Source organism: Hemicordylus capensis, chromosome 5 (genome assembly GCF_027244095.1).
Source record: "Hemicordylus capensis ecotype Gifberg chromosome 5, rHemCap1.1.pri, whole genome shotgun sequence".
In the NCBI taxonomy this organism is placed as follows: Eukaryota; Metazoa; Chordata; class Lepidosauria; order Squamata; family Cordylidae; genus Hemicordylus; species Hemicordylus capensis.
In genome coordinates, this window is record NC_069661.1 from 232,713,808 (window position 1) to 232,736,538 (window position 22,731).

At 44.5% G+C, this 22,731-nt stretch overlaps 1 protein-coding gene across 1 annotated transcript; it reads right to left on the reverse strand.

The window, feature by feature from the left end:
- Positions 1-293: 293 nt before the first annotated feature.
- STMP1 (short transmembrane mitochondrial protein 1) lies at positions 294-22,185 on the reverse strand. The gene is made up of 3 exons (XM_053258376.1): positions 22,037-22,185; positions 6,710-6,763; positions 294-868 (listed from the first exon to the last, which is right to left on the reverse strand). The coding sequence occupies exons 1-3, from the start codon at positions 22,049-22,051 to the stop codon at positions 791-793; spliced, it is 147 nt and encodes a 48-aa protein (XP_053114351.1). The 5' UTR covers positions 22,052-22,185; the 3' UTR covers positions 294-790.
- Positions 22,186-22,731: the final 546 nt, after the last annotated feature.

A 22,731-nucleotide genomic window follows, 5' to 3' on the forward strand; every position in this document is an offset into this window, starting at 1 on the left:
TTTTCAACCATTTTACATGGGATTCGCTAAGCACCTATGGGCACATGGCCAGTCTCCCCTCTAAGGTGTGCACATGTGCGTGCGCTCACAAGTTTTTTTTAATGTCTGCTCAGTTAATTTTAGATTCTGCTCAGGCTGAATCAAATAGGCCCCATTTTGAATGCATGTGCACACACAATGCCTTGATACTGCCACCCAGAATGAAACTCATTCTGCACACAGATGAAAAATAATTAGAGGGAACACTGCACATGACCCGCACATTCAAAATCAAAACGCTCTCACTTCAGCCATAACAAGGAGAATTTTTATCAGTGATTTGGTGCATTACAAATAGTTTGTACAAAAGGACTGTAAAGCTGTGCTACTGAATAAATTAAGAAAATCTTTAGATTCTATTTCCCAATGCACTTCTTTTAATTTCTTTCATCATTCATTGAAACAGATTATTATAGATTGTCAGGGCGGAATAATGACAGGAATTTCACCATTCTACACCCAAACCACATTAATACCAGAGAATACTGAATACAAAATATTGTTGAAACACATACCGAGACCATTCAAAATCTTTCTTTCCCCCCCATCACATGTGGGATTTAAAAAGTCAAAGATCTGGAATGCACTGGTAGGTCCTACAACGTGCAGCGACGCTTCAGCCCAAGGGCAGCCAGGTTCTCCAAGACCAGAATTGGAGGAAATCCTCAATATCCACATTAAGATTTGGCATCTGCAGCCCCATGAAGAAACTACATCATCTACACTTAATACAGATACAGCCAAGTCAACATCATTTGTCGCTTGGGGGCTTCTTTCTAGCTTCCACATCTCTCTTGATGTCTTCGATCTTCTTTGCAAGATTCGGAACCTATTAAGAAGTAGAAGAAAACATCAGAATCATTTAGGGTTAAACTTACAAGAATATAAGGAGGTCATTCACACAATCGAAAACTGTATTCTACCCGGGTTTGGGAGCTATGTGTGCTCCCAGTTTTTGGATGTGTGGAGGCAAGGTAGGAGGAAAACCTACACAGAAGTGACTGAGGCGATTCTCACGAACAGCAGAAACCAGGCTAAGGGAGTCCAGCCCGGTTTCTGCTGCTTGTGTGCAGCGACAGAAGCTGTGCGGCTCCCGGTGGCAAGCCCACCTAAATCTCTCCCTCTTAAAGGAGGTTAATGGAGCGAGCACTCTGTTAACCCTGTTTTTTTGGTTGTGTGTCTGCCACAGCTGCTTGCACTTGCGCGGTACAATACTGGAGCTCCGCGGGGGGGGGGGGCACCACACACTAGCGCTTCCCTTGGCCCAAGCCCCAGAGCTGCCAGATGAGCTGCGGTCAGGTGCAGGAGTATCCGAGCGAAGCCACTGCTCATCTGGGAGGGCAATCCACCTGCCCGGGGAGGGGTGGTTGATCGTCTGTGGGGAGAGCGGGTCAAGCCTGCATTCCCCGCAGAACCTCTTTCAGCTCTACACACAGGTTGTGTGTACAGCTTTATTGTGTGGAAGCAAGGTAGGAGGAAAAGCTACCCAGGTTTTCCTCCTAACTTGCTTCCACACAACCGAACATTTGGAGCATACGGAGCTCCCAAACCCAGGTAGAACACAGTTTTCGATTGTGTAAATGACCTCAAGAAAAGCCCTGTTGGATCAGGCCAAAGGCCCATCCAGTCCAGCATCCTGCCTCACTGAGTGGCTAACCAGGTGCATCTGGGAAGTCCACAAGTGTGGAAGAGAGGGTAACGTCCCCTGCCATTGGTGTTCTCTAGCACCTGGTGACCAGCAGCATGCCCGCTCTGATCCTGATGGTCATATACAGCTATACAGAGGCTACTAGCCAGTGATAACCCTATCCTCAATGAATTTGTCTAATCACCTTTTAAACCCATCTAGACTGGTGGACATCACCACATCTGGAAGCAGCAAATTCCATAGTTTAACCAAGTGATGTGTAAAGAAGTACTTGTTTTGTCTGTCCTGAATCTCCCAGCAATTAGCTTCAATGGATGACCCTGGATGCTAATATTATGAAAAACCTCTCTCTATCCAATTGTTCCATGCCATGCATGATTTTATACACCTCTAACATGTTCCCCCTTACTCACCTTCTTTCTTAACTAAAAGGCCCAAATGTTGTAATATTTCCTCATAGGGGAGTCGCTCCAACTCCCTGATAATCAAAAATGAAGGGGAGGACTCATGGAGATGACAGAAATTACTGAATGAGATCATTCACATAATCAGAAACTGTGTTCTATCTGGGTTTGGGAGCTGTGCGTGCTCCCAATTCTCAGTTGTGTGGAAGCAAGGTGGGAGGAAAACCTGGGCAGAAGAGATTGTGTGGAAGCAAAGTAGGAGGAAGCCTGGGTAGCGTTTCCTCCTACCTTGTGACCACACAATCGCCTCTAGCCAGGTTTTCCTCTTACCTTGCTTCCACGTAACACAAACCTCCCAAACCTGGGTAGGACACCGTTTTTTATTATATGAATGACCTCAATTTGTCATTTCTTTCACCTTAACTAGAACTCTATATAGTTCTAGGGCCATTTTCAAAGTGCCTGGTTTCTTGGATGTGCCTGTGTTCAAACACACCATTCAAACACACCATTCCCTTTGTGGTTCAAAGCATGACAGACAGCACCAAATATCCATGGTCTTCTGCACCACTACCGGTATCCTGTTCAGTAAGCGAGGTTAACAAATTTAAGTGAACTTTAAAGGAGTATCTGACATTCTGAGAAATGAAGCTGTTTGAGTGTTAAGTGGTTCATATAGCAGTATTTACCAGTGCTTATTTTAACTTCTTTCCAAATTACCTTTGCTGACTGACCAAGATTGTATCAGTCAATCAAGGACAGGGATTGGCCCACAGTCAAAGTTGTCCCTCCCTTTCCCCTATGATTATGCTGTCAAACATTCCTTCCCACCTCCTTGATGCTGTGCACTGCACCACTCTGTTATCAGGGGAATATAGGCCTCAGAAGGGGTGGGGAGGGGTTGTTGGCCACCCTGGTCCTCCTCGCCCCGCTCCTTCTGGGAAGCCTTTAGGGCTGGCCAGCTCCCATCTCTGCTGACCTCCTCATCCCTTAAATCTCCTTAAAGCTCCTCAAATAAGGCCCTGCATCCAGAGCAATCCTGACCTTTTCCCTATGGCCCCTCTCACATTTGCCAAACTGTCTCCCCAGCTGTTGCCTCGGCAGCCTCTAGGGCGGCAGCTCCCTCCCAAGTCTCTTTCAAGAGCTGGGGGCAGGCGGGGGAGAGGATGGGAGGCAGTGGCAGCTCCCCCTGAAGGGGAGAAAGGTTAAAAAAATTACATGCCGCGTTTTGCGTGGTGCAGAAAAGAAAAATCATTGTGTGTGAGAGAGTGAGTGCGCATGAGTGAAGTGTGTCTCTGTGTTGTGCACACATTGCCTTGATGCTGCCACCCAGGACAAACCTCTCCCCCACTCACTACTTAGAAAAATTAGATGGAACACTGCGCATGCAGGGCCTCCTGGGCTCTGGTCACACCCCTTGCAGATGATGTCAGTGCAAGTGATGTCACTGCACATGCCCAGTGGGGCTGCCGGGGACAAGTGTGAACACGGCCCAACTTTCCCCTCGCTCCCCCACTGGTCAGCTGATAATAGCCACAATGATGAAATAAAAATCAGCTGCAGAATAGGGGGTTTATTCCATGTTTCAGTTATGGAATATTTGCACTGGACTGCCTGTAAGAGTTATCTATTTAATTCTCCTAAACGTACCTGTCGCTAATTCCATCTGTGGCAGCTCTCGCGAGCGCAGCTGCCTGGGAGGCAGCGACGGGGACGGGAGGCAATGAGGCGGGTGCTGATTGGCCGGAGGCGGCGGTGGGCTGACCTGGCCGCCGGGAGGAGGAATAGGCTGGAGGTGGCCCTGGCCCGGCTGCCGGAGAAGGTGGCGGTGGACCGACCTGGCCCGGCCGCCAGGAGGAGGGGGTGGGAGGAGGCAGCAGGCCAGCTTTCCAGCCGGCCCCACAAGCAATAAGGCATGGGGTGGGGAGGAAGCGGGCAGGCCCACCGGCCCGTCAGAAAGCGTGGGAAGGGGGGCGAGAAGCGGGTGGGGTGTGGACGGCCAGGAAGCTGGGCATGCTGGCAGGAGTGGGGGGGACAGTGGCGGTGGCTGGGCTGGCCGGCGGCGCAGATGCTCTGCGCCTGGCCCAACTAGTATACTTTATTGCCAGAATCCTAGGCACTCTGCCTAGGATTCTGGCAAGGAAGCATCTCTTCCAGGCAGTCCAGTGCAAATATTCTTTGAGAATGATATTAATAGACATGTGTTGCAACAGATCCTCTATTCTGCAGCTGCTTTTTGTTTCATTACAATAGTATTGTCCAAAGACTCATCCCAAGATACTTGGTACAGACACATTCAGTGCTGCCACATATTCCGAAATTCATGATAATCAGTTTGTCTTGAAATGCCATTCCTTTCTCTCTCTTGTCTGCATCGGATGGTGGCTGCAATCCTGTGTTCATTTATTAGAAAGCGAGTCCCACTCAACTCAAAGGCACTTATGTAAACAGTCATCAGCTTTACCCAAAGCAGAGTAATGCAAATGCTTCTCATTTTCTTTTCAACAGGAAAACAAAATTAGTTATCAATTTAATTCTGAAACTTATTAACAGTTAATTGCTGCATTCTTTACATAATCTGGGAGTATTAGGAGAGGGCTGAATGGAAAACAATATAACCAAGCACAAGCTTAAGTGCCCCAAAGGTTCATCACTTTGCTACCACTCCACCTTAAATGGAAGTGATCAGCATGTGCGGACTTCTCTATTCTCAAATTGTCTTGCTTTGTAAATTTTCTCCAAGTTTACCTGCATCTTCTACTAGATATACAGAGCCTGAAAGTTTTCCTTCTCACTTAGCTAGTTCCAAGTTCAACTAAGTATTTGAAAGGATACATACAAATATATTCACTGATACCAAGGCTGTTCTCATGACCATAAACTGGGTAGGACAAGCGTCCTACCCAGCTTCAGGAGCTGTGTGAGCTTCTGATCTTTGCTCGTCTGTCAGCAAAAATGTAGGTAGGAGGGAGAAGTGATCCTGTGGGAGGCGGGCTCAGGTTCTGATAGCACCATCCTACCCAGCCCTTTCATCCAGCATATTATTGAGGGTGGAGGAAACACTGTCAATCACCTCCCCCTCCTCCTACCTAGGTTTTTTTTGCTGACAAATGACCAAAAATCAGGAGCCTGCACAGCTTCCACAGCTGGGTAGGACACTTGTCCTACCCAGTTTACCACTGTGAGAACCAGCCTACTTTCTGGGATTGGTTTGGCCTACATTTCTTTCATCTAAAATGTATGCTGGAACCATGCTGAACAGATTTCAGTCATGCAATGTTCTTCTGTAGGAAAAACGTGCCTAAGAATTTGCACACATAAACCCATCCTCGTGTGCAGCAGAGGGGGCCTTTAAAAACTCTGGTTTTAGACTCTTTCTTGCATACCCCTTCCAGGATTTGCACTTCAATTTCCCATCACTTAATGTATGGCTGAAAAGCCACCCCTGTTATGGACTCTTCAAAGCACATCTTATTTCCAAGTATATCACCACAGTCATTGATCCTTCCAGCCTAGCATCTTGGGTTGGGAGCAGCTCTATCTCTAGGATTTCAGACTGTTGCCTTTTCTAACCTTGCTACCTGAAGTCTTTTAACAGGTGGTGCCAACAATTGAATCTGCAGCCTTTGGCATGCACACACTCCTCCACTGTGCTAAACTCTCTTCTCCACACCCCATAGATGAGTACAGCCAAATTCACATGGACAGTTACTTCAATTTAACAAGCCTATAACACAATCCCAGAAGCATTTGCCACATGAGAAAAAGTAAAAAGGCCCTTTCCTTTAGGTCCGAGTGACACAGGTGCTTCTGGGAAATTCTTCTTTTTTTTAACAGCCATTAAAAAAAAGAAAAAAAGCTCAATTTTGAAAATGCCTCTGAGGCACTCAAGACCTAGAAAGTGGACAAACTGGGCCCTCCAGGTATTGCTGAACAACAACACAGGGAGACCCGAGTTCAAATCCCCATTCAGCCATAATACTTTCTGGGTGAATCTGGGCCAGTCACTTCTCTCTCAGCCTAACCTACTTCACAGGGTTGTGAGGGGAAACTTAAGGATGTAGTACACCATTCTGGGCTCCTTGGAGGAAGAGTGGGATATAAAATGTAAATAATATTAATAAATAATAATGATAATAACTTCCATCAGCACCAGCCACAATGTATTGTTGGAGATGTAGTTCAACAACTCCAGGAGGGCCATGTTCTCCCCCCTGACTTAGAAGAAAATTAAAGGGAAAGGAGTCCCTTTTAAATTCAGGTGGCAAAAGGCAAAGCAGCTGCTCAACAGCTTTCTCTGGAGTGAAGCGGCCTACCTACTCCCAACCTGGGAGGATAGGAGGACAAGAGGGCAGTGGGGGCGGGAGACAGGGTCAGACATTTTGGAGTTCTGGAAGAGTTCTATAACAGCAGTAGTTCTGGCTGTGGGAGGCCCCCTGCGGTTGCTGCAGAACTCCTCAGTTGACAGAGGGCACATCAATCCAACATGTGTGTTGGGCCTGACACTATGTACGGTCCTACCAGGCACCACAAGGCTGCAAACACATGAGCACAGCCGATGTTAACATGAGAAACACTGAAAGTGGTCCCCACCCCACAAAGAAAAAATAGTACTCACTTCATAGTTCTGTGCCAGATACATCCCAACTACATTGCCAAGTGCAAAACCAACCTAAGGAGAAAACAAAAAGGGTGGTCAAAATATTATACTTTTCTCCCTCACTGCTTGTGAATGGACTTGTGAAACAGAACCTCTTTTCCATTTGAACGTCTTACACAATTGTTTAGCCAGTTCCAAAATAAACCTGTTTCTTATTAAAATGCTTGTCATATTCCCAGCCTTTTTATTTCCAGCCAAACATTTCCTCTGTTTAGAATGCCTGCTTCCATGTAAGCAATATACAAATAATCAGTTCCATCAGTCAATATTTTCTTTTTAAAAATCCACCCAAAATACCAGAGTTTTGCCATTTTGAACACTTCCTAGCATATGAGTATGATGAAGTTGCCTTATACAGTGTCAGACCAGAGATCCATCCTACCGTAGTCTAATCTGACTAGCATCAGCCTACATATCTTCATAAGGATCCAAGCGTTTCTACTCATCTGTTGGGCTCCTTATTAGAGTTGGTTTCCATATGCCCTTCTTAAGCTTTGTCTTATCCATCAGGTTAATAAAGTTTTCAAACCATGAAATATTAAAAGGCTAAGTAAACATTTTGCCAAGTGCTGAACAATTTTTAGTGCCTGCGGCTCATGGTTTTACAGCATGAGGATCTAGACTTCAGCAACAAAAGAATTGCAGATGTTACTGACACCAAGAACAGAGTGTTTGTTTTTAAATGCACTTGTAATGTCACTATTGTTTTAAGCAAGCATGTAGGCATCTTATGTTGTGATGTACACCCCCCCCCCCACCTCACCCCAAAAAAGAGTACCGGTGAAATGGAGAGAGGGAAATACGTTGCATATTAGCCCTATTCAGACAATATGTTGTACAAGTGTACAGATGTTTGTACACTTGAACATGTTTGTATGGATGGCTGTACTTGCATTCATTTTAAAAGTAAACTTAGGTACAGGTCCCGCAAATGCATGGTATAGATAGAAAGGGTACTGCTGTACCTCCATTCAACTTAACATGTGAATAACAGCACACAGATTTGTGTACAAAGCTGAACTTGTGTAAACTGCACATGCATTAAATAGGGCTGTTGTGTGTGCCATGATACTCATTTCCACAGCCACCTAAACGGATGCAAACATCCCACATTTCACTCTTGCCTTAAGCTCTCTAAGGCAAGGGCATCTTGGCCCTTTGGCAACTGTGGACCTTTGGCTGTTGTTGGCTTACAATTCCTATCATCCCCAGTTACAGTGGCTAGTAGACAGGGATGATGGGAATTGTAGGCCAACAACCGCTGGAGGGCCGCTGTATGACACCCCAGCTCTAAGGGTTGGTTCAAATACGCATGCACAGTTGAAATGGATTGACAGAGCAGGAACTTCTTCTCTGCACTCTTCTACCCCCAGATTTCACGGCACCATACCACCTCTCCCCTCGATATCCTGATTACGCAATCTCTTGCTCCTCTGCCATTAGAGTCTGAGAGTCTTCAGGAACAAGGGAAGAAAAGGTCCTCTTAAAGGCACTTCCTCCAGATCCCTAGTGGGAAGTAGCAGTTCTGTTGAGGTGGCAAGGAAGTGAGGTGACAGGAGGTGCGGAGGAAGTGACCAATAGCATCGCTGCTCTCAGTGATGCCTCATACAACACATGTGCATTAACCTTAGGAACTGGAAAATCTAGTCCAAAAAGCTAGCATGCAGGCAGTAGTCTTGAAAACAGGCCCTAAAGACCAACGTTCAGCTTGCCTATAGAAACAGCCCCAAAGTGAGCAGGATTTGAGGGCATCTCACGTATGACAAATGGCACTTACAGTCACCAAATAGGCAGGCAAGGGGAACACCCAAAGGATGCAAAAGAATTCCGATTCGTTACTAGCACTATATAATATTTATCAGGTTTTCCAAAAATTGATACTAACTGAGCAACAAGGCACCTTTTTAAAGTGGTGATTCTCTTGTATTTAGCAAGGGGAAGCAACTGGCCCTATCCATCCCCAGCACAGCATCCCTCCAGTGGTGGCTGCTGGTTTCTAGCTTATGGTTTCTTTTTAAGACTGTGAGCCCTTTGCAAATAGGGAGCCATTTTATTAATTTATATCTATGTAGATATAAACTTTGGGAACTTTGGTTGAAAAGTGGTGTATAAATATTCATCCTAATTATATCGTAGATTCTTGAAAACTGACTGTTTTTAAGAGTTCTGACTATTCATAAGTTATTTGTGAAGAATCAGACCTTTCCTTCAGACCTTGAATTGATATCAGTGATGGATTAATGGAGAGGCAGAGTAGGCATTTGCTTACGGCGGCAAAATTTGAGGAGCAGAAAATCTTGCCCCTCCTCAAATTCTGCCGCCCCTCTCTGTGGGCAGCAGCATCTGCAGCAAGGGTGGAGTGGGCGAGGAGAGAGTCCCCCCGCTTTTTACCTTATTACCAAAAAAGGCAATCCTTTTTTGTTTAAGGTAAAAGGGTGGCAAAAGCCTTTTTGCTTATGGGTGGCAAAAAACTTAATCCGCCCCTGACTGACATAAGATTTCAGTGCAGTGCCAGGCAAATATCTTTTTTATTATTGTAAGGCTTTTCAAATTGAGTGTTTAGGAATATGTTTACATGATGCTGTGATTTTATCCTTGCTACTACAGCTGTTTTATCGGGTCTTTTTGTGTGTTTTCCTAACATATACCTACCACTTTGGGGACCAGCAGGTTGAGATGCAGGATATAAACTGTATTGTCCATGCATTTATTTTAAAGAGGACCCACAAAAAGGCTTGAGCTTAATCAAAGGCACCTGGGGATTGCAGCTGGTTTCTCAGAATCAGAACTTTAAACAAATATGTTTTTATCAACACTCCGTGGACAGAGAAGGAACAGAACAACAAAGGCAGCTTGTGTCTTCTGTTGTGGTAGCACACACACATGTCCTTGTTGGCAAGTGCAGCCATTAAAAAGGTTTATGGTAAATTAAAGCGGGTTGCTAATTTTTCCATGCCAACACCATTATTGACTTAATGTGTGACCTACAGAGGTGATGAAACAGCTTTTTACATCTTGCATTCCTTTCAATGGGTTCACACGTTAGCTGGCGACACTGATGTGTTTTTGTGCAAGGGTTACATTTTACTGGAAAAGCTAATGCAGTGTTTTCCTCCCGAGTGGAGAAGGCATTCATTAATGAATGTAACACTAAAATAATCAGGATTCAAGACTCATTGCAGTGCTGAAGGTCAAGCAAATACACTGAAGGTGGGGTGTATGTCAGCTGTTTGAATGCACTATCCAGTTGGGTTGCTAGAAGTCTACAAGAAACGCTGTGAAACGTTTATTTTACTTTTTAAAATATACACTGCTGTTCTTCTAAGGGGTTCTCAAACTTGGGTTCCTGGATGTTGTTTGACTAAAACTCCCATCATCCCCTTCAGCCTTTGGGCAACATGGCTGGGGATGATGGGAATTGTAGTCCAGCAGCAGCCGGGAACCCAAGTTTGAGAACCCTTGTTCTATAGGAGGGCTGCATAACTTCGGCCTCTGACAGATGCTGGACTGCAACTTTCATCATACCTGACTATTGGGCACTGTGGCTGAGGATGATGGGAGTTGTAGTCCAACAACAGCTAGGGGGCCAGAATTATTCAGCCCTGTTCAAAGACATTCACAGCAACTTACATATTGTTACCAGGTAGATTCCCATCCAAACAGAATGCTTGCATAAGAAAAGCCTTGCTGGATCAGGCCCAAGGTCTACAAGTCCCGTATCCTGTTTTCCACAGTGGCCCTGAGATGCCTCTGGGAAGCCCACAGGCAAGAGGTGAGGACATGCCCTCTCTCTTGCTGTTGCTCCCCTGCAACTGGTATTGAGAGGCATCTTGCCACTGAGGCAGGAGGTGGCCAATAGCCACCAGACTAGTAGCCATTGACAGACCTGTCCTCCATGAATTTGTCTTTAAAGTCATCCAAGCTAGTGGCCATCACCATACCCCATGGCAGAGAATTCCATAGATTAATTATGCACAGTGTGAAAAAGGGCTTCTTTTTATTCGTCTTAAATTTTCTGTCCATCAGTTTCATAGGAAGACCCCTGGTTTTAGTGTTGTGAGAGAGGGAGAAAAATTTCTGTCCGTTCTCTCTACTCCATGCATAATTTTATACACCTCTATCATGTCCCCCTGTAGTCACCTCTTTTCCAAACGAAAAAGCCTCAGATGTTGGAGCCTTGCCTCATAAGGAAGGTGTTCCAGGCCCCTGATCATCTTGGTTGCCCTCTTCTGCATCTTTTCCAGTTCTACAATGTTCTCCTTCAGATATGGTGGCCAGAACTGTACGCAGTACTCCAAATGTGGCACCACAGATTTGTATAAGGGCATTATAATATTAGCTGTTTTCTTTTCAATCCCCTTCCCAATGATCCCTAGTATGGAATTGGCCTTTTTCACAGCTGCTGTGCGCTGTTGGCACTTTCAACAAGCTGGTCCACCAAGACCCCAAGATCTTTTTCCTTTTCAGTCACCAATAGCTCAGACCCCATCAATGTATATGTGAAGTTGTGGTTTTTTGCCCCAATAATCAATCAATCCTTTATTACACTCATTGACCAGCAAAACACAACAAACATTAAGCAAAACAAAACAATTGGATTACAAGCCATTAAAATGAAACAATAACTAAGACAAAATTAACCAAGTATTGATGGATTTTACAAGCTACGAAACAAAATTTTGCAATCTTTAAAGAAATTAAATCAGTCTGGTCAGACAGTAAATGATGAAGATAAAATAGATCTGTAAGACTTGGAAAATGTACTATAAAAAGGGGTGATAAGAGAAAGTTGGATATCCTTATAAAAGAAGCAGTATAGGAGGACATGAACATTTGATTCAATAGCAGCTAACCACAAGGGCATAGCTGTGCTACATACAGAATTTTCTTATACTTTCCTTCTAATACAGCTGTAGGAAGGACATTAAAATGAGCAGGGTGAAAGCTCTTCTCATGTTTGTCCCAGTTATCTGGTTCAAATAGCTTTCTGGTCTTAAAATAGAAAATTAGTTGCACAGGAATACATCTCTCGGAAGGCAAGCCTGATCTGATAGACCTTCCATATCCATCACCCATTGTCTAAGTGATCTCTTAGCCTGCTCAAAACCCATCTTTATAAGAACTTCCTGTGAGAAACCATAGTAATATAATTTTTGTCAAAGAGATGTTTTCCACTTCGAATCAAAGTTATCAACTAACATCAGAGGAACCAATCCTATAGGAAAGAAAGACAATCTTAGCCAATAAGCAAAAATGCATAACCATAATTCCATTTCCTGTTAACACCACCGGCTTCTTGGCGGAGAGCCACATTAGGTACACAATGTGCAACTTGGAATACATTTCTTTAAAAATCTTCATTGTACAGCCTCCAATGGGGCAAAATTATCATAATATGATAACTGTATGGAGTTGAGCTGGTTTTGGCATCTGCACATAAAGGAGATTAAAAAACCCAATACTACCAATGAAATAGTTGATATAATAGCAATGCAATATGATATTGCGTATTGAATAATACAATGTTTGTCACACCAAAATTCCAGGCTGACCACTTTGGCACTCAAACTAAGAACACAAGCAGCTTCATAAGGTGCAGTAAGTGCTGAAAAGCAAATGCCCGAGCCATGCATGCAACTTGCTTTTTGGTATTTCCTTTAATTAATGTATTTATTTAACATATTTGTATACTGCCCAAAATGCATGTCTTTGGGCAGCTTATGTATGTCTGAAGACAGTCTAAACTTTAAAAGGTGTTGCTGCAGCTATTCCCAGACAGCTGCACAGTCAGGATGGCACTTCCGTTGAGACAGGCCAGCCAGTCTGGGGCACAGTGGTGGATCTGTCAGCTTAAAACCACCCATCTGCAGACAGGAAAAAATACTCCCAATTTTAAAACATGTTCTTATACAAGCAGTTGACTTCTTTACCATTGTATTTCATAGTGAAGCCCTGTTGACAGGCACCACAGAGATGTAGTGTGTCCCAGTGCTATTTGTTACATTTCTCAGTCAGGAATAGTGCTCTGCCCTGAGGAGACAGAGTCATGAATGTCTTGCACATGAGCAGCAGAAAGAGGCTAAATAGGCATGCAGTCCATGATTGTGTGAACCCACACAACTCCTGCAAACCCAGCATACTCAAAACCGGGTATCTTTCCAGGTCAACCCAAGTTGGAGGTGGTGGGGGGGAGGAGCCCTTGTAACTCGGCTTGCTGCTTGTGTGCAAAGATTGCTGCTTACTGTCCCCGGGCAACCAGCAGCCACCTTTATCACAGAATTCTGTAGCTAGAGGGACCCATTAGAGGAGAGGTGCTGCTGTACTACGGGCTGCCTGTCTCCTGTGCATGTACAGCACTGTGGGATATCCTGGAGGACCCAGCTCTGTTTTCTCCATACCAAAGCGCGCACCAGCCTGATTGTCTTGGGGGTGGAGGTGAGTGCAGAGAGCCTAAGGGAGGATCTGTTCATGTGTGGGGATCAGGATAGCAGCTCTTCCTCCCGCAAACCACCCCCAGATGATTGTGTGAAAGGCCGTAGGTTGTGCTGAGGCAGCCTCTGCTTCCATCTCCCTTCCCCAAACACCAAGCCCTTGAAACTGAATTTGTGTTAACTGACATTTAAAGATTCATTCACACTCATAATCCAGCTCCATATTATTAAAACAAAAAACAATTAATTCTGAACAAGCATGCCTGGCACTGAAAAGCACCACTGCTTCCTGTATGACTTTTCTGATTTTCATAATCCAGAATATGCATCTGTACTGAATTTGAGTAGCTCCAGAATGGCTTCCCTACCATCCTTACAGTGTTACAATTCAGAAAACAGCCTCCTGTATTCTACCAGAACAAAACCACAGGGCTCTGTGGGCGCCAGGAGTCGAAATCGACTTGACGACACACTTTACCGTCACTCCTCAGCTTCCCATCGCTCCTGCATATACTTTATTGTTTTCTTATTCCTTTGGCTGTGTAAACTATTTTGAGAGCTTTTTTGGTTGATAAGAGATTATTATTCACAATAATAATAATTGTGTATGTCAGCAAGGAAGGAGAGAGAGACTGCATTAAAAGGCCTCATTCCCAGAGCAATAAGAACCAAGTTCAGCTCATTCTTCTTAGAGGAAATCTGGCTCTTTTGGGGCAAGCCTAAGAACATAAAAATGCATACCAATCTCATTCCATCTATCAGTGGTTGGAAAAATTTACGGTACTCATGGGCTGCGAGACAGCTGCTGAAGGACTGCAAGAGGGCAATCTTTTATAGAAAAAAAAAATGTAAGCCAAGCCACAGATAAAAATTTATATACGAGAAAGAAGTTACTTTCTTCGCTTGCTTTGCCTATTTGGACACACAAACACCGCACCCCTGTCCTCTCCTAGGGCAACACCCTCCTCTCCAAAAGCACCCTTCAAATCTTCAATATTTCTACCTCCCATCCTATTACTGTTCATGTCACATATCCTCCTGCCCATTAATTTTTAAGGGAGCACACTATTTTATTTTATCTTCCCCAGGTAAGTAGGGTGGGAATTTTTCAATTTCTAAAATTTCTACTTGGAAACTTGAAAAACTTATGAGATTCAGTGAGGGAAAATTAATCATGGTGAAAGTGGGTGGTCCCTATACACACACACACACACACACACACACACAGAGAGAGTAAAAGTAGGTCAAACAGTATGCCAAATCAGATTACAATCTATTTAGGACAGCAGGAAAATTTTTGTATAGTAATTTATTTAAAGGGGGGGGGAAGCAATCCAGATTTTATGCAAATGAGGGGGTAATTTGCATGGGAAATTTTCCTGCATGTTCCCACAGTTCAAAATTTTACAGAAAACCCTCATCTCTGAACTTCCTACACTTCATCCACAAGCTCCTGTGTTGCTAGTTTCCACATAAGAGACACAACCCATTTAGGTTGGCAGCAAGTTAAAGCTTCCCAAAAGCCTCAGTGTGCAATTGTGGGGTTTGTTCTTCCTCTGGAACAAACCAAAAAAAAAAATTTTTTTTAAAGCTACCTAGGGCAGGGTTTCTCAACTTTGGGTCCCCAGATGTTGTTGGCCAACCTCCCCCATCACCCCCAACCACGATTGCACATTTTTTTGAGACCTGACAATCAAAATTCAAAAAGGCCATTGTGGTTAGGGTCAATGGGAGTTGTAGTCCAATAGCCTCTGGGGCCCCAAGTTTGAGAACCTCTGTCTTAAGGGACGAAAGAGGCCCAGAGAAATAGGGATAGCTAGCAGTTTGCCACAATCAGTTCCTAAACTGAGGGCAGCAAAAGCAAAGGACTGCTGAGAACTTACAGGGCTTCCCAGTTACCCTAATTTTATGCACCGCCTTTAAAAAGTGCAGTTACTTTAGTCTTTCAAAAAAACCCGAACACACACATTCATAAGATTATCCCTTTATCTGTCTGCAACAGTTTTAACTAGGAAGAAGGAGAGACCGACACTTTATCAACTAAACAGGGAAGAGGAGACAGAATATATAAGCTTTTTGCCTTGTTCCATTCTTCCAGTTCTCAAGCACTAATCGGGAAGTCTTAATTTGAAGTGATTTTTATCATGGATTTGCAGTGCTATAGCTTCAAGGCTATAGCTGCAAACACTGAAGGCTGCACAATCTGCTGAGGGTCTGAGGACTGTTATCCATTGTTTGTTAGCTTCTGCTTAGAGGAATAAGCAAAACTCTAAGCCTAAGAAATTCAGATGGACTTAGAGAGATTCCTAGTTTGTTTTGGACTGCAACAAGTGAGAAACAATTGATAATACCAGCAAAGTCCAGCTCTCAACAGAGACCACAATCTGAGCTATGTGGCTGTATGTATAAAAGTGAAAAACAAATTAAGAATCAGAGAAAGACTGATTACTTTGAACGTTATAGACAGACAGACATGCTGTCTGGACTTATTAGAATTAAATACCAACACAGAAAATCTAGAAGCATGTGACTTCTAAAATGAACACCATGAAAGAAGTTAAATGCAAGCTTTGAAGAAAGTCAAGCTACCATGTTGGATGAATCCACTTCTCTATAGTCCTCAGAGCGGAGAGGCTTCATGCAGCACTGATCTTCCCCTACCTCCAATACAGGTATAAGAAATAAAGGTATAACTAAATTGGACTGGAGTTCTACAGAAGGCACACAGGCAGTCAAGGCCATTTGGAAAGGGTTTCTGAGGGTTAGAAGAGCACTGTACAGGATGATCTCGTTAATCGCGGGTTCAGCACTTGTAGTTTCACGTATCCATGGTTGGGTAATTAGCACTCGGCCTTGGTATACGTGGGAAAAAATTGTGGGGGGAGGGTTAAACCTGCGTATCTGCAGGTGGCCAGAAATGACCTCGGTGGTCGTTTCTGGACGCCATTTTGTTTTAGAGAGCCATTTTATGGCTCATTTACCAAAGAAAATGGGGCAAAAACAGCTATTTCCAGCCAATTTTCAGAACGGTGGACTACTCGGGAGCATAGTAGGGCACTTGGGGGGGGGTCATTTGGCAGTGATGGGTGGGGGAGAGAGAGCTATTTCCAGCTGATTTCTGGCAATTTTGGGTAGTCTGAGAACCTAACCCTGATCCCATAGCCCTAATATTCCATCATCCGTGGATTCACTATCTGCAGCCCTCCCATCTGCTGAACCCCTGCAAATAGCAGGGTTCTCCAGTACTAACTCTATACACCAGGGCTTCTCAAACTTGTGTCCCAAGATGCTTTATGGATTACAACTCTCATTTATTTATCTATCAAATTTGTATGCCGCCTACCACAAGGATTCCCAACCAGTGGTACTCCAGATGTTGCTAAACTACAATACCCACCATCCCCAGCTAAAATGTATTGATTTATTGTGTTTGGGGATGATGGGAGTCATAGCTCAGCAACATATGGAGTACCACCAGTTGGTAAGCCCTGCTCCACTACAATGGCCAAACACTGGTGTGTGTGGGGGTGATGGCTATGGATGTGCCCGAACCAGTTCGGTGGTCCTTTTCTGGACCGCTAAATTGGTTCAGAGGTCTGGAAGTTCGGATAGTTCAGCGGCACGGGGGATTACCTTTAAGGGACCGGGAGGGTGTTCTTACCACCATCCCCTCTGCGTTTTCCCCGCCGGTGCTCTGCCCAAAATTGCTGCACAGAGCGGCAGCATACCTTCTTGCCACCGTAGTCAGCATCAGACCGGAAGCGGTGCGCACTGGCCACTTCCAGTCTGATGCTGACCAGGGCAGCAAGAAGGTATGCTGCCGCTCTGTGCAGCAATTTTGGGCAGAGCACCGGCAGGGAAAACATGGAGTGGCGGGGGGTGGGGTGGGTTGAGAGCACACTCCCAGTCCCTTAAAGGTAACCCCCCACCGCCAAACCCTCAGTTGGACGGTTTGTGCACCTCTCTAGTGATGGGAGCTGCCGTCCAACAACATCCAGAGACCCAAGTTTGAGAAGCCCTGCTATATGAAACAGGGGCCATTCATTCAATTTTAGAAGAGTAAGTGTAATATTGTAATTAATAGCCAACCTTTTCTGCAGCATTAGGAGTGTGGCGCAAGAGTCCCACCTTCACAAACAGGCTGCTGTAGAGCTGCACAAACCTCAGGAATATATTTCTGGAAGCCAAAGAGCATTCTTGACAGGGGAAGGGAGAGCAGTGAAAATCACTCTGCCTTCCCCTTCCACGTGCAGTCGACTGCATGGCAAGGCTTGGTCTGAGCTCTGCAGCAGCGTCTCTGAGAGGGCAGAGCTGTTGCTGCACCCTCTCCCAACACTGTGGAGTGTGCACCAAGACCAATATTTGTGTCTGGTGTACACTGAAATTAACCTTAAATGGCTTTTATTAAAGAGTGTAAGAGTTAAGACTGCCACAAGTTTTTTACTTTGACTATAGAAAAATAGATGCGAGGTTTTTCTCTTCCTCAAGATGGTTTTGATGAATGTGGTTATAAAGTGGCGATTCTCTTCTATTTAGCAGTGGGAGGAGCAACTGTCCTTATCCAACCCTAGCAGAACATTCCTCCAGCAGCTGTTGCTGGTGTCTACCTTCTTTTTAGATTATGAGTCCTTTTGAGACAGGGAAGCATCTTCATTTATTATTATTTTGCACTGTAAACCGCTTTGAGAACTTTGTTGAAAAGCAGAAAATAAATACTTGTAGTAGCAGCAGCAGCAATTTATGAATAGAAGGAGGTTTCTCACCATACGAACAGGTAACTATTTAGGAATGAAGGGTTTTCTTCTTCAGTTTTGCATTCTATATCAATATTTACATGTATTTATCCCAAAAGGTAGATATTATATTGATTGGATTATTGCATATTATATAAAGGTGTAATTATATTAAAATTCTATAAAAATAAAAAAAGTCATTGCAGTAGATGATAATACAATTTCAAATATAACCTTGACCTTTAAAATCATGCAGATATGGGGACTCAGTTCTCTTCTGCTCACTATTTCAATGCATTATTAGGGGGGAAAGCTGCAGGTTTAATCAGGAAGGTCCCACTCTGAATGCGCATGCACAGACACGGTCTTGATGCCGCCATCCAGAACAAAACTCATTCCACACACAGATGAAAAATATTAGAGGGAACTCTGCATGTGACTTTCATATATGTACCTTGTACTGAGGTATCTATTCTCAAACACAAAATATCTCATGAGAAGCCCACACTGCCTCATTCAGTCCTACCTACTCCTTTGGTGGTTAATAGTTAACACTTAGCATTTGTATAGTGCTTGTGTGTATTCAAAGTTCATCATATGTATTATCTTGTTGTTTTCTTGGTTCACATGGGTTTGGTATGGGCCACTCTCTGAAAATTGTGTTCCATTTTAAAGGATGGAACTTAAAAGTGCTTAATTGGGCTGGATTACACCATATTAGTACATGCTCAGAGAAGCTCTTTCACGATTTATCCTACTACATCTAGATTCAACTGCATTTTCTGGACTGACTCCCAAGAAATACATAACTGCATTGTCAAATACCATGGGTAAACAAGCCCCGAGTACTTAAGCTCGTTTGCGAGGCAAAGAGGAGGAGGGTGAGGCACACCTTATCATGGGTGATAAGGGCAAACTGAACTTTGGGTGTAGGCTCATTTTAATCTTGTTCTACTTGAGCTGTCATGAGGAAAACAACTCAGAAACTTCAAATACATTGTGGACACCATCCGCAATGTGAAAGACGTTGGCCTAGCAAACAACCAGGATCAGTATTCCCTCTAACAGGGATTCCCAGTTGTTTGTTGACTACAGCTCCCAGAATCCCCAAGCAAAAGCTACTGCAGCTGGGGATTATGGGAGCTGTAGTCAACAACATCTGGGAATCCTTGTTAGAGGGAACACTGACCAGGATGTCTACATATTTGAAAATGCACATGGATAAATTCAGAGACAGAGGCTCATTGTGGGTCTTTTTTTGCAAGGTTGTTTTTTGTTTTTTTGCACAGGATACAAGTGGATTAGAGCTATGGCAAGACCAAAGAGATATTAGCCCAGTGTTCTTCACTGTAAGGCCCAGGGGGCAGTGGCAGTTCCCAACGGCTCTAGGTGCAGCTCACTGACTCATTTGTGAGCTGAGAGGTTCACTAAACTGCGAAGGTTCATCTACATTGCCACCAGTTTGTCCGGTGGCTATGCAGGAATGGGCCTTCTCTGTTGCTGCCCCAAGACTCTGGAATGCGCTCCCTCTGAAATAAGAGTCTTCCCATCCATGGCAACTTTTTAAAAGTCTCTAAAGACTTGGTTTTTTCCACCCAAGCTTTTAAACTGGATTGTGGTTTTAAATTATTTAAAAGTTTTCATTTTTAATCTGTTTTATTTTGTTGTAAACCGCCCAGAGATGGAGGTTTGGGTCAATCTACAAGTTTAAAAAGTAAATAAGTAAATACATGTTTATTGGGCCTGTGTGAAGCTTCGGCCAAAGCTGAATGCTCTGCACAGGTCTCCCTGGGACCACAGGAACATAGGAAGCTGCCATATACCAAGTCAGAGCATAGGTCCATCTCACTCAGTATTGTCTACACAGACTGGCAGCAGCTTCTCCAAGGTTGCAGGCAGGAATCTCTCTCAGCCCTATCTTGAAGAGGCTGCCAGGGAGGGAACTTGGAACCTAGATGCTCTTCCCAGAGTGGCTCCATCCCCTAAGAGGAATATCTTAGTGCTCACGCTTCTAGTCTCCCTTTCATATGCAGCCAGGGCAGACCCTGCTTAGCTAAGGGGACAAGTCATGCTTGCTACCACAACACCAGCTCCCTTCATGCGGAAGTGACCACTGCAATCATGCAGTGCAGTGTCTTGCTCAGCCCGTGGCGGGGGGAGGCACTCCTTAAAGGGAAACAGAGCCCTCGAGCCCCTGCATCATCTTGGAAAGTGTGTACAAGTGCTGGGAAGTGTAGCCCTTCCTAATGCTTTCCTCCTAGAGCTCCTAAAAAAAAAAGGGCTCCATTTCTCTTAAAGGGCTCTACCACACTGAGAAGAGTTCAGTACTCTGTGGAGATCAGCACAGTGGGAAATGTCTCTCACACTGAAGGTTTGTTGCCAAAGTGGTCCCCACTTGAAAAATAGTGGAAATCACTGTATTAGCCAAAGAATTAGCAACTGTATTGTCCATGAAAGACAAGTCCACCAATGGGCATTCACCATGATGATAGCTAAGTAGAACTTCCAGCTTCAGAAGAATTATGCATTCGAGTACCACCCACAGCAGGAAAACCATGGAGGAGAAGATTTGCCTTCATGACCTTCCTAGAAGCACCTGGATGGCTAGTGTTGGAAAGAGCAAGATTGGCCCTTTATTTGATCCAGAAGGGACCTTACATCTCAAATAAGGAAGGACACTGGTGTGAGGTTATATACAGTTTAATACTGTACAGCAGGGGTTCTCCAACCTGGGTCCCCTGATGATGTTTGACGACAAATCTCATCATCCCCAGCCATGATGGCCAAAGGAAAAGATGAAACAAACCAAGATATGTATTAACCAGGCCTGTGAGTCCAGGAGAACTACTAGCCCCTTCAAAACATCTACTAACCTGTTTGCTTACATAAACCTATGATACTTATTTATGACCTTAAACCAATTTCTATAAAGTTCCCTTGCCAGATCACCTGAAAGCCAGTGGCCACAAAACAATTTTCAAGTTCAGACTTAGGTGATTAAGTCTTATTTAAAAGTTTTCATTTTTAATCTTGGTTTTTTTGTTGTTGTTTTTTTTTGTAAACCACCCAGAGCTGGAGGTTTGGGGCAGTTTGCACATACAAATGTGCAAGTGGCAGAGCATCTGTTTGACATACAGAAGATCCCACTTTCAATCCCTGGCTCTCCAGGTAGGCCTGGGAGAGACTCCTGCTGCCAGTAAGAGTAGACAATACTTGCTAGAGGGACCAATGGTTGGACTCAATAGACAGCAGCTTCCTATGTTCCTAAACATCGATGCTCCTGACTGAATGCCCAGGACCTTGGGTCTCATATTTCTATACACAGCCACTTAGACTCATTATCACCTACTTGTGATTCATCATGGTACTTCTCTCATTCCGATTAGCTTCTATAAGAATAGTCACGAACTGTGCCCCTATTGCATTTGTAGTCTTTGGGCCCCACCATTTATTTTTTCCCCCATGCAGGTGTATTTCTCTGCCTATTGACAGAGAACAATACTTTCTGCATCTGATGAAGTGGGCTCCAGTGCACAAAGGCTCCTGCTCAAGCACATTTGTTAGTCCCATGGCAGCACAACACCCTTTTGTTCTTTGTGCTGCTACAGACTAACACAGCTACCCTTCTGGAAGCTGCTACATTCTTATGATCTGCATGCACTAGGGACGGGCTTTTCGCCCATGTTAAGCCAAACTGAGCATCCCAGACTAAAGAGTTCAGTGTACAAGCTGCAGCCTACGGGAACGACAAGAACAGAGGGGGATTTCCAACGCTGAGGAAAAACACAGAACGACAGTAAACTGGCAGCAGTGGGATTGAGGAAGAGCACGCATTTGGGGAGTAACTTTTCCTAAAAGGTGCAAATACTTGGAACTTGGAGGACAAGAGCCCTTTATATGTTCAGGGTTAGTTCCCGATGTTGCCTCCCCCCCCCCCCACCTTAAGAACTGGGCAGTTTAAGTTCTTTGTCATCCTCCTCCCTAGTACCAATGAGGACTACACCCTCTCTCTTCTCCTCTTTCTCTCCATGCACTTCACAGTTAACTTGGAGGACAGAAATGTCCAGGGAGAAAGCTCAGTCCAGACCAGCCCGAGCTCGTGACGCCTGGAAAACACTCACCAAGAATTGAAACATGGTGGAAGCCTGTCTCTGCCCCTCTGTCTCCAGCCAGAGGAAACGACTTGCCAGACACAGCGAAGAGAGCACTTCGCTTCCGGGTCCCCGCCCGCCAGCCTGGCAGACGATCCTCTGACTGGCTGAGACGCTTGATGGATCTCGCCACGGCCCTATCGCGGCTCCGCTTGTTCTTTTCCAAGGCTCTCTACCCGGCCGTCCTCATCACTTCCTCCCTCCCCGCCCCGCAACATCCTATCGGGAAGTATTGAATCACAAGTTGGTGATTCCATTGAAAGGTTTCATTTGTGGTTGTTTTGTTTTTGCAATGGCGGCAAGGGAACTTCCCCCTGCTAGTGTATTGCTCGCAGCTTCAAATGACACCGCGGCGAGTTGTTGTAGAAATAATCAATGTTTAGTCGCGACCCTCCAGCCAAATGGAGTTCGATTTCCCATGGATTTCAACATGAACAGCTAAACACGTGCGTCTCACACCCGTGTAACTAAAGCAATCGGACGAAAGAATATTTAATGCTGCTTAGCTCATGCCTAAGTGTTGCTATTATCTTGATCATCTTGATCATGCATGTTTAATACTTTGATTTTTCTGTATTGTACATTATGCTGCACAATAAATGAAGAATAATAAAAATGTCTTACATAGGAGGACTCTGTCCTGAAAGGTGGTTAATCGGCCGGCA